Source organism: Miniopterus natalensis, chromosome 10, assembly GCF_054644295.1.
Source record: "Miniopterus natalensis isolate mMinNat1 chromosome 10, mMinNat1.hap1, whole genome shotgun sequence".
NCBI lineage: Eukaryota > Metazoa > Chordata > Mammalia > Chiroptera > Miniopteridae > Miniopterus > Miniopterus natalensis.
Window position 1 is genome coordinate 17,691,455 of NC_142090.1, and position 13,014 is coordinate 17,704,468.

At 44.2% G+C, this 13,014-nt stretch overlaps 1 protein-coding gene across 1 annotated transcript in view; it reads right to left on the bottom strand.

Moving 5' to 3' along the window:
* Positions 1-13,014, bottom strand: part of SND1 (staphylococcal nuclease and tudor domain containing 1) — a 418,687-nt gene that overhangs the window by 85,690 nt on the left and 319,983 nt on the right. The window contains exon 16 of the mRNA XM_016213329.2: positions 12,581-12,690. Within this exon, the coding sequence (XP_016068815.1) occupies positions 12,581-12,690 (110 nt within the window). The remainder of the gene's footprint in view (positions 1-12,580; positions 12,691-13,014) is intronic.

The window sequence follows — 13,014 nt, forward strand, 5'->3', positions numbered from 1 at the left end:
ACCTCTAGCTGGACATTCAATGCCAAGATCCTTTTCTGATAACCATTAAATAGAACCCCGCTGCATCAAGAGAAGGGAAAAGGGGAAGAGGGAGGCATTACGCTAACCTGGAAAGAAAAAGTGAAGCAGTTTCCAATTCAACTCTCCTGCCTCAATGGACAGCTTTTGTTCTTGCTGCAGTGACTGTCCCAAACGATTAGTCTTGGGGTCCTTTTCCTGTCCCTTTCTTTTTCTTTTCTTTCTTTTTTTTTTTTTTAAATATATCTTTATTGATTTCAGAGAGAGGAAGGGAGAGAGAAGTAGAAACATGGATGGTGAGAGAGTGATTGATAGGCTGCCTCCTGCACGCCCCCAACTGGGGATGGAACCCGCAACCTGGGCATGTGCCCTGACCGGGAATCGAACCCTGATCGCCTGGATCCTAGGTTAATGCTCAACCGCTGAGCCACGCCCGGCCGGGCCTCTTGTCCCTTTCAATCCTGGTTAACACCTAGACATTTCTTCAGTGCTCCTGCCTGACACTCCACTATCCTCCAACCCTCCAATTTAATACAGATCGAAGATAAACCTATGGTAATCTTAGACTGCTGTGGTCATGATAAGGTGGTATGAGGACAGAAAAGAGCACTGCTATTCCATTAGAGGATAAGAGAGCCAGGATCTAGATCAGTCATCCCTACATCCCTCATTTTCAAGTCGCAGTGACAGTGGGAAATGAACAAGGTCAGCAGGAGTCCTGTGTAAACCGAGGAAAAGCACGGAGAGCCCTTGGTATTGGCAGATCACCTCCAAATGCGGCTATGGCAGTTGACGTGCATGATGAAGATACTCAAATCATTCCTTCTTAGATGTCTATGAGGTATCTGTGGAGTCCTGGCTCCCGCCCCCCTTGATGATGGTTGGCCTTATTGTCCATAGTCAAGTGTAGAAGAGGCTCTGTGCACAGATGAGCCTTTTTGGCATTATCTCCAGACCTCTGCTTTTCCACCAAATGTTACACTGCCTAGGAAGAAGGGGTCCCAACATGTAGGACCCTGCAGAAGCAGAGGGAAAGGCAAAGAGACTCTGTCTTTTATCTTACTTCATAGAAGAGTCTGACATATCCCTAATGGGACTTAAACAATCTTTTGAGAACTTAGTCCAAGGATGGCAAATAGGTTATCAACCCAAGTCCAAAATCCATTCAACTGGTAGTAGCTTCTAGGAGCCCTGTTTTGAGAATGTTCTGATCCCAAGCCAATGCCGTGCTGTAGCTGATTGGAAATGTCTGCCATGGATACAAGACTGGACAGGGGTAGCGCAAATGTATGGCCATCACTGGCTTTGGGGTATGTTGAACACTAGAGAGGACTAACTGTTGTTCTTTGTTGATTCTAATATGAATGCTACTCTACTCCCAATACACATTGCCTATGCCCAGCCTACTTCCCTATCTGGGGATAGTGGCCTGTCTACACTGAAGTTCTAATTCTAGATTTTAGCTAAACCCTGAGAGAACTTTCATTCATAATAAAAATGATAATGCAAGCTGTTGTTCACTGAGTGTTTACTATATAACAGAGCTCCAGTGCTGGGCACTTTATATACAGACATCATCTCAATATTGTTATGGAAAAGGCACCTTTGTTATAGGTGAGACAATTAGATATAGCAGGACTGCTGCACTGCACAACCCCAGGGGCACCATTCCTATGATGCACCGAGATTGGCCTTGTTTTAGAGAGGCTAAGAATCATGTCCAAATGGTGAAGCTAGAATAAGAACCTAGGTCTGACTCTGCACATGTCACTAACAGAGTTTTTGTTAAGTGCCCAGAAAGGGAAAGATGCCTTTGAATGTTCTGAAGATGGGTCTAAGAATGAGCTCATCCTTCCTGAATATGTGACACGTTATTCAGACCAGGTTAGGGTGCTTCTATTAAGTCTAAAGCTTGCTCATAATCTTATTTCATGGACCATAGCATTTTATAACAGACCACTGGTCACTTTCATTTTCAAATTCCATCTAAACCTGGCCGGTCTGGCTCAGTGGTTGAGCTTTGACCTATATGATCCAAGAGATTGCGGTCTGATTCCTGGTCAGGACACATGCCCGGGTTGTGGGCTCAACCCCCAGTAGGGGACGTGCATGAGGCAGCCAATCAATGGCTCTCTTATCAATGAGGTTTCTATCTCTCTTTCTCCCTCTCCCTTCCTCTCTCTGAAATCAATAAAGACATATTAAAAAAAGTAAATTAATAAATATAAAATCCATTTGAGTTCGGCTGACCGGAAACTGTCACAGGTGGAGTGATAAATGGGAAGTTCATCGATAAAGCCTGGTTTGGTTTGGAACAGGATCTCATCTAGTCCTTGGCAACAGGCACAAGGAGTAGCCATGATAACGAAAAGAAGAGGGCAGGGTAAGGTCGGCTCATCTACCAGAACAGTCACTCCTGTGTCCTTGAGGGAGTCACATGTGGAACACCAGAATGTTAGTATTACCTGGAGAGCAAATGCAATCTACAATCTGCTTACTCTTTGCTGGCAGCGCAGGCAGCCCTGCTACTGTATATTAAGAGCTGTGTTCTAAAAAGGTATCAGTTGAATTATATAATTCCAAGGGGAAATTACTAACACAGGCAGTGGGAATGGTCAGGACAAATAGAACAGGGAGGCACGAGGCCTGCAGACCCCCAAACATGCCAGCATGAAAGCTCACATGCAAGTCTACATGGGTGTCAGGGTCCTGTGTGAATTCTTCTGCAAATAGAGTGGGCAAGTTTAGATGAGGTCATCTTTTATGTGACCTGCTAGTCAAAAGATACTAATGAAACACAGAACTATTTTCCAAGTTAGACAGACTTCACAATATGGGATTTCACCTGAAAAACAAAAATTCTGAGCTGCTTGTCTTTAGCCCTTTCTTATTATATTAAGATATTAGCTCCCCCCCCCCCCTTTTTTTAAAGAGCACATTTACCAAAGCTCAAGAAGTGGTGAGTATTCAAGAAGATTGAAGAGGTAAGAGAAATGAGGAATTGTTACTAGTGGCATCTAATACATCTAATTATAATAAATGGCACCCATCTCTCCTACCACAATCCTCACTTGTGAGAAGCCCAGTGGTCTCTTACCTTCTGACAGTATTTCCCCATTTGTTCTGGGTCACAGGTTCTACATAGCTCTACAGAAGGTAGACCAGGAGGCTAAATGTGCCTGGCAATAGCTGTCTTCCACAGGGATGGCTCATAAAGAATATCATTTTAATCTCCAGGTGTGGAGTCTAATGAACAAAATAAACTGACGAACAAAATAGAACCAGAAGCAAGGATAGAATGACAGACAGATATCAGAGGGGAGGGGTGGGGAGACGACTGGATGAAAGAAGGTGAAGAGATTAGCCAAAGAACATAAATGCGAGCCCATGGACACAGACAACAGTGTGGTGAAAGGCAGAGGGAGGAAAAGAGGGTTGGGGCCTGGGTGGAGGTGGGCAAAGCAGGGGAAAATGCGGGACATCTGTAATAGTGTCAACAAAAATTTAAGAAAAGTAATACCACCCGCCCCCCCAAAACCAACCACCCCAAAAAAGAATGGCCAGTTCAGCTACTTTTATAAATGTTTTTTCTTGACCTACTGCTATAGGCACCATGCCTTTTGTACTCTCAACCAATTGGTTCAAGTTCTTCACATTTCTTTATAACATTCGTAATTTCTTCATGGCTGAAAAATAGAGTGCTTAGGTTACTACTACCTTAAAAAACAACAACAAAATTTTATGGCAGATAGGTGGAAAGAACCAAATATAATAGGTGGCAGAGATTCTGCTTAGCAAGGCTCTGTTTGAAGGATTTTCATGACCTTGTATCTGCAATGCTAATCTTATAGTGAACCAGTAAAATGTATTCTGCAATCACTGCCCACTATACTCACTTTCAGGCCTCAAATTTGATGAGGTTCAAAGTAAGTACTGTGGACCATTCTAGTAGAAAGATGCAAGAGGAAGTCATGTTTGGGACACTGATGTGGGTGAGAACTAAAGACAGGGCAGAGAAACCAGTGCCAGGGCCTGCCTTGGCATTGCTAAGGCTTCTACTTGTGGAGGAAATGGAATTTGTCAGTTCTATGGACTATACCTCTTACTACCTTTTACTGGAACAAACAGTAAGAAAAACAAATTGATTGGCACAGAAAACACAAAAGTCTCTTAAGAAAGAGTTTACAACAGTAAGGACTAACTCCCCAGGGAAAGGAAGAATCCCTCTTCTGAAAAGGGTTTTCTCCCCTGGGATAGAATTACATACTTGAGACCTTCCTACATGTCCCAAGGAGGCCAAATACCTTGAGGTCCTAAACCTTATTCCACCTTATTCTGCTCCCAATCCCAAATAGCTAGCCTGGGATGTGAACACTGGCCTCTGGAGGGCAGTGAAGCCTACCCAACTTGTAACAGTCAGCCTATATGACATAATCACAGGTAATAGGATCATGGCCAAGCCAATGAAAAATTAGGCCCAGCAGCTATTTCAGAAGAATGGATGCAATTCTATGCTTGACTGGCTATGAAAGTTCCAAGCAGAAGAACAGGGAAATAGACACCAGCTAGCTGAGCCAGCAGCTTTGCAGAGAGGAATCCCACTGGAGCCAGCACACTGTTGGCACCCACCAGCAAATGCCACTGAGCTTGCCTGGGGAAGCTACCGGTGATTGGCTGAGTTTAAAAGCTGATAGGGGAGACCCAGCAGCCAGGGGAAAGGAAAAAGGGCAATGTGACAGTATCTCCCATTCTTCATTTTAACCTCACCTCTTCTTTTTGTGATGCCCTTTGCATTTAGGGGCTGGAATGGGATTAGAGGGCCTTCCTTCTTGGGCTTTTACAGATACTTGGCAAGGGCCAGGAACCCAGAAATGAAGGGCCTGTAAGTGGGCAGATAACAGCCTGGTATTCTCATGATGTTTACAGTCTATCACTGAACAGGAATTTGCTGACTTGAACTTCAAATTAAGCCCTTCACCTCATTAACAGTTTGATCCACAAAAGCAGACGATGGGAAACATACCAGGGAGGGGAAAAAACGCGTAGCCTAAATTAGGAGAGTGATGAATGCTTTCTTTTTGAACACTGGAATTTTTTCAAAACAGTCACATATTATTTTACTACCGTTAAGTATTCTGGTTGGACAGGTGGGGAGACCCAGGGAGGTCAGTGTCCCATAGTAAGTGCATAGACAGGTCTTGGTAATAGACTTTTTCAATGAGAAGTTCTTGATTTATCAGCTGTGTGTCCAACCTCAATACTCATGCTCCAAAGTCTTCCTCTCTCTAAACAAATGCTGAGTTTAGAGGGTTTTCCCAAAGAACTATAAAGGACAACAAAAGACCAGGCCTTCTTCCCAGTCTCTGGAATTGGGTCACAGGGAATCAGGTGATTTAACTGATACAGGTATCTACTGAGTGTCTCTTATATACTAGGCAAAAATACAAAGAACACAAGACAGAAGCAAGTTCTTGTCCTTGAGTTATTTACAATCTAGAGGGAAGGCCAACACAGATCCTTCAACACTGTTGGTCAGGACATGACAGATGTGTGCATGGGGTGCTGTGGGGACTGAAAGAGAGGTATCTTACCCAGCCTGGGAGATCAAGAGGAGGCTTCCTAGAAAAGAAAGTACATCTTGAAGGACAGGCAGGAATAAAAAGGCAAAGAAGGGGCATGGTTGATATACTGGGTGGAGAGCTTAAGTTGACTTAAGGGATGGCAGAGATAAAAAGGCATGATATGTATGTGCAACTGTGAGTATAAGATCAGTTCTGATGAGGTACAAATTATGAAACTAGTGAGACATGAAGTTGAAGAAGTAATCAAGGAGATGTGTGAACTAAGGAAATTAGACTTTACCCCACAGGCAGTGGGGAGTTATATATTTACCAACAATGTACTTAGCCAGATTTGTCTTTTAAGAAAGATTAGAATAGGATTATAGATATACATAGCTCTATTTCATATTGATCGCATATATGATCAAACTGAAATGAAGCAAAATAGGTTGCAGAGGCATCATTATAAGAGGAGTAAGGCCCACAAAGGTCAAACAACAGATGCAGCAGGAATGAGGCAGTCAGAAGACACAAGGACTGTGACAAGAGCAGAGTAAGTATTTTGGGGAGGCATATCCACAGCAAATTCCTTAGATCAGTGATTTTCAACTGATGTGCCTCAAAAATTTTGAAAACATGCACTACCTGACTATTTAGTCAGGGGCACTGGCATCTGTTCCCTTAGACTGTCAAATAAAAATAATGACAACAGCCAATACAACAGCTGTCTGGTGTGAATGAATCAAAATTATACCTTTTTTTGGTCAGATTGGTAAAAAAATATATATTTTTTGGTGTGCCATATAATTTTAGTAATTAGTTTATATGTGCCATGAGATGAAAAAGGTTGAAAATCACTGATTCAAGGGAAAAGAGGTCAGTGCCCCTGACTAAACAGTCAGGTATTGCATGTTTTAAAAATTCTTGTGGCACACTGGTTGAAAATTGCTGCCTTAGATCCCTGTGCAGTCTTGTGAGCATCCAAAATCAGACTCCATGGTTCCTTGCTGGAGATGAACTCTCAGTCAATGGTGGACCTTCAGGGAAGTCCTTTACAAATTAACTAGTTCCAAATATTTGAAGGTTGAGAAATGATAAAATATGGCTAAAAGAATGATTACCTTCTAAAGGCAATTTTTCTTATATGCTTGCTGTGAGATTAAAATAAAATATTATATATGAAAGCCTATTTATGCTAGAAAATGCCATATAAAATAAAAGCCTGATCACTATTAAGACAAAGATGTTTATCTGAGCCCTCTTCAAAGAAAATAGCCTTAAATGGAAAAATATAAAAGACCACTGGTTGGTGATGAACTGTCAAAAGAGTGTGGGGAGGTGAGAAAAACCTTAGCCCCCACATAGCCTTTCACACCTTATGGAAGAGCTGTCTGGAGAGCTGGCCTTACTGCATTCCCTCTCCCTTGGGCAGTGGCAGAGAGAGTCTAGAATAGGGTGTCTTTGTGCAAATAAGTGAAACACTGCTGGGTAGTTGGCTTACTTTTCCATCAGTTTACTATCTGTGACTCGGGGGGTTACCAAGGGGCATGGCACTCAGGGAGAGCTGGAGATCAGTGTGTCACTGGCCTCACCCGTACTAGGTGTCCTTCACCCTCAGATTTCCCTACGGCTTGAACTATCCTCATCGCTTTGATCCAGATACACAACTTTGCCACTGACCCTCCTCCCATGTGTCTCCTGGACAGAGAAGGGCCTACAGACAGGAAGAGTGAGAGGGCATGTACCACAGTGATTAGGGGCGACGTGGAGAAAGACGGAGGGCACGGCGGGGGATACACCTATTTAGATAAAAGGTAAAGTGCTTAGACCGAGTTATCTTTTTCAGACAAGATGCAGGACACTTGGTGCTAACAAAGGAGATAGAAACACTTTCCTTTTATTCTAAGTTTTCTTTCCCAGACAAATGCCCCTCTATAAATACATACCAATATTTGCTCCCGAGTCCATATTCCCAGAAACATAAATACACGTTTTTCAAACAGCAACAGCTGCTTGTAATGCTTTTATGCACCTTTGTTTGTAAAAAAGCAGGGGGTAGTGGGAGAGAGGGAATCCAGGACTGTGCCCTGGCTACTGCAGCCTGCAGAATGAGCTCCCCAGGGGAACATCCTCCCTTTTATGCCAGCAGGAAGAAGGGAAATAGGTCAGGGCAGCAGCCGGAGTTTTCAGCTCAGGCTGTCCAGCATGAGGATGTCATTTTCCAGACAGCAGCAAGGGCAATTTCTGAGATCTCAGAGAGGACAAAGGGGTCATTGAGAAAGCCCTTGGAAATGATCACCAAACCTCTGTGTCCTGCGCCCTGCCCCAGGGAATTGCACCTCCTACAGCCTGGAACTGTTAAGAGGGTTAAATTGAGGTATTGATCTCTTGAACACCACCTTACAGCCCCTTTTCTAAAAGTGCAGGTTTTCCTAACAGTGACCCCAGTGCTGTACAGGCAGCAGCTGGCCTTCTGGCAAGAAGGTGTAAAGAGATCCCAAATGACTGTTTTACTCACAGAATGGCCTCCAGAGGAAGAGGGTGGCTTCAGACCGCTAGATCAGTGTTTTAGAAATACCAAGGCAGGAGAAAATCGTTTACCCAGGACCACATGATAACTGGAGTGTGAAAACCTAGCAGTTTGCACTTTTAAGCCAGTTATCTTCCCATTAGCTAACGCTACCTCCCATCATGACTTCTGGGAAGATGCTAGCAATGGGCACAATTCTCCCTCTGCGAGATGACACCAGATCGTCCTACCCCTGGCAACATGGTAGAGAATTGCCTGCAAGAGGCAGCTGTATTGGGGGAGGGGGCAAAGAGGGTGTCACATGCCATTAAAAGGGACACAGCACTCAGCTCACAGTCATAGCTACAGCAACAGACACAACGATCTCACGTTGTGCGGTCCAGAAGCAGTCTAGCCTCAAAGGCAGGGACACAAGAGCAAACTCATGTAACAAACCATTTAAATCCAACTCTACAGCAGGGGTCAGTAAACTTTTTTGATAAAGGGACAGAGAGTAAATATTTTAGGCTTTGCAGGCCATATAGCCCGTTGTAACCACTCAACTCTGCTGTCATAGGACTAAAGCAGACACAGAAAGTACACAGAACAATTAGTGTGTCTGTGTTTCCATAAAACTTTACAAAAATGGGCAGTGGGCCAGATCTGCCCACCCCTGCTATACACCAACTGAGTCAGCCTGGAAAGAACTGTTGAGCTTATTTGATTTCCTTTGAGTAAAAATAAGGGAAATCCTCTGAGTTCCTTGGCTGCTTTGCTCTCAAGGTCATAAAGGGAATCAGGTAAAAGGTCATCAGGTATCTAACCCTGGGGCAAGAACACCAGAACACCTAGACCACTGACCTGCAATAGTCCTCAGACTCCCAACTCAGGAAAAGAAACAAAGCCAATGGCTGAGGAGAAGAAACATTAAAAAAAAATTGAGACAAAGACATGTAATGAAAGGTGGTAGGGAGACACTCAGAAAAATGGAGCTGAGTGATGGCTAGAAATGCCAATAGCTCTGTGCTGACTGGCTTCATTATAAGACACATTTAAGGAAAGCAGGGATATCAGGTCTCAAGTTAATGGGGGGTGGGAGGGATTGTCTGAAATGTAAAAAAGAGACTTGTCTGAGACTGCAGGCTCCACATGAAGTATGGATGAAAAGACTACAATTCTCTCTTCACTCAAAACAGAGAAAGAGACAGGCAGCAATTCCTGGGCTGGCTACCCATAGCCAAGACAATGTACTTTATTCACAAACAGGGGGGCACTTTTCAGGACCAGGCACCCTGTCCCCAACTTTCTGTCCCCTCCCTGGCAGGGGCTGACCCAGGGGCAGTACCCATTACACAGTCCCTCCCCCACTCCATATCCTTCTCCAGTCAGTTTACCCACACATGGGTGGGAGTCCAAGGATGGCCATGCCTCTGTGGGATCACACAGGGGGCCCGGGAGGTACTGTGAAATCAGGATACTTGTGTGCTTCTCCTTTCCTATATGATAATGAAGATTTACAGTAACTGGGAAAAGCATGCAGAAGATAGAGAAATTCTGGCCAAAAATAAGATAATAAAAAATATTTCAAGGTGAGGGATAGGACAGGGTTGAGGATAATCACATCTTCACAATACCTGATTATCTGAGCTAAATCTGATTATCAAGGGAATAGGAGGAAGGTACAAAACGCTAGTTCGGCCCTCGCTGGTGTGCTCAGTGGTTAGAGTTGGCCACAGGCCAAAGGGTCACAGGTTTGATTTCCAGTCAAGGGTACCTGGATTGAGGTTCAATCCCTGGCTCCACGCAGGGCCCAGCAGGAGGCAACCAATTGATGTGTCTCTCTCCCCCCTTCACACCCTCCTCCCTTCCACTCTCTCTAAAAATCAATGAAAAAAATATCTGCAGTGAGGATTAAGAAAAATAAAACAAACAAACAAAAAACACCACTTTAACTGTGGCTATCATGGCAGCAGCCTGGGTCCGGAAGAGTTCCTGGAGAGGAACTTGGCACAATGGAGGCGGCCCTGAAGGTAAGAACTTCTGCAGGTGGGAGGCTGTAGACCCACACTCAGGCACCCATGCAATTACATAGTACCTTCTCCTGCAGGGAGGAAGGACTCTGCATCAGGTTTTCTAGATAGATTCTTGAAGGGTGAGGGAAGAAGGGCAAAAAGAAAAGTTCTGCAGAACCACCTGGGAAAAAATGAAGGTGCTGCACAGGTAAAAGCAAATGAAGAAACCTATCACAAAACAAAAGACCTCTCTTCATTCCTGCACTGTTCAGAAACCAGTTTTCACGTATTACATAAAGGAAAATGCCCACAAGAACAGGCTATAATTGGTTGCTTTAGTCAAAATTCCAACTTATCCTTAGTGTAGGCCATACTTGTCTTTCCTCTGGATAAAGACCTTTTAAAACAGTCAGCCCAAGTAATCATATGAACAGCTAAGAAAATGCAGAAAGGTTCTTTTTCAAGAGACCCCCAACGTAGCGCTGTGAAAGACTGGTATGCCACAAACAAGAAGGGTCAATATCAACTTTGGATTAGACTAAGGATCTGCAAACTCACTCACATGCCTGGAGCATCAAAGAAGATGGAGGAAAATTTAATCTTTTTTAACAGTCAAATATGAGCAAATATACAGACAAAGGTAAGGTCATAATAACCATGAGAGAGTAAAAGAGCTTTGGGCCACTCACTCATCTAGTGGTCAGTATTCTCTTTGACCCCCTTGTGCTTTTGGGTATCACCAGTGGGCCAGAAACATGATCAGAAAAAAAAGTGGGTGGGGAAACAAGAGTTGAAAGAGAAAGGGAAAGGGACTTTAGGAGATGAGAAACAACAGTGGAAAATGGGAGGCAAAACAGTAGCATGATTTAGACAGTAACTGATGAGGATGTTACTAACAAATGTCTCAGGCAATCTAACCTGGGGATTTCTTCCCTCTATCCAAAGAACAAACAGACATCTGCGGCTCCTTCCTCTGTAATGTCTGTAAGTCATGACATTGAATTAACTCACCTGCTTTTTCCAACATGAAACTGCTCTGTAGTTCCCTATCCAAAGGCCAACACAGAGAAAAATTCTACAATAATGGCCCCTTCTACCTAATTCTTGGGCCACTTCAAAAATTGTAATAGCTACTGAGAGACCAAGTGGAGTGTTTGAATTCTTAAATGCTTCTCTAGCAGGGGGCTATCTTTAATCGATAAAAATTCAAGCTACATTGCGCAGTTACAAAATAGGGGGGAGGGCACCTTGCATACCAATATAAGGATTTCTTCTTGAAAAACATAAATATGCCTTACCAAATACAAAATAGAGGGCAATGTGAAACTGGTGAGACGTCTAAGGGGTTTAGCCCCACCCTTTACTGTACAGAGGGCCAGGAGATGTGAAGTAATATCCATGCGGTTACAGCTGATATTTGAGAACTGGAACCCGTATCTCTAAAACTAAGAATTCGGAATTTCTTTTGCCATGCCACTTTCACCAAATGGGAAAGCAAGGCTAGAGAAATCCCTAAGAGATGGCAACCAACAGCAAAAACTACTGCTTTGTCAGGAGTCAAAGTGGTGGTTCTCTCTAGGCCAGCACCATGAGCTATCCTATTCTCCGGTACCTCTCACATCTAATATATTAGCTGGTGATTCAAATAAAAATGAGAGATGCTGAAGCTTATAAATAGGTACTTGTATCACTGAACATCCCAAAGAAGCCCACATGTCTGATCTCAAGGATCTAAAAAGACCCATGAACAAGATAACCTCTAGGAGCCTAATCTTTTAGCTCTGTGCCGGAGGGGCCCTATGGATTTGATCGTAAAAGCGAGGACAAAGGCAGATCTAAGATCCTAAGCCTGAGCCCAGCACACTCCTCCCACTGTTCTTTTCTTGTGCCCACCTAGCAGGATTAATGGCTGGCACAGTCCTGGAAAGAAGATGGATCTGTTGACTATGACTTGATAAAAATTAGCAAGTAGATGGGCACCAACCACAGCAGATGAGAAGCCTAACTTCTGCCTATAAGAGCCAGCCCAACAGGCAGAAACAGAAATACAATTAAATTAAGTCAGAAAACCTGCTATAGAAAATGCAATTACTCAAAGATACAAATAAATGTTCAAAGAAAATTGGACCCTGACAGGGTTAGTCAAGCTTCTAAATCCAGCTGGAGGCAGGCAGCTCAGGCTAATTCGCCAAGCAGGAGGACTGCAAAGCTGTAAGCTCTCCGCATTAGGATGCTGGCTAGGTTGGCCTGGTGATCACCACGTATCCCAGGACACCAATGGTGAGGAGCAATTTGGGGGCGGCTGTCCAATGATTCAGGGCTCCAGGAAGTAAGATGTGGGCAGAATGGATCACGGATGTGGAAGGCTGAGCACTGCAAGAAGGACAGGCTGGTCTCTGACATGGTAGAGAAACACGAAACAGAGTGAACCCCGCTTTCTCACCCCTCCTTATCCAAGAAGCATCTGGAAGATGTCCTACCTCTCGTTGCAGCACCAGTTCCTTGGTGAAAAGTGTTGCTTCCTCACTGAAGGGCTCTCCCTCCTGCACCAAGCCTGGGAGGTTTCGGGCGCCTCTGGGGCATTCAATGCCTGTGTCAGGAGAAAAGGAGAATTTGTGATGAAAAGGGGTCACTAGGCTTAGTGTTCAGCAAGGACAGTCCTCGGACACTTCTAATAAGGCAGGCATTTAGATCAGAATGCCATCATGTCTGAGACAAGGTAGAGATAGTAGGAGAAGGGAGAAACCAACACCATCACGGCAGCAACAGGGGAGAGGAGCTCTCAGTCACAGCATCCAGGGACTGTCAGGAGGACCCAGTGAGTTCCAAGTTAGATGTGCAGGGAACACACGCACACCCACATGCGGGATGCGTCCTGTCTTGGACTCCTAGCTCCTTACAATCCTAGTCTCAC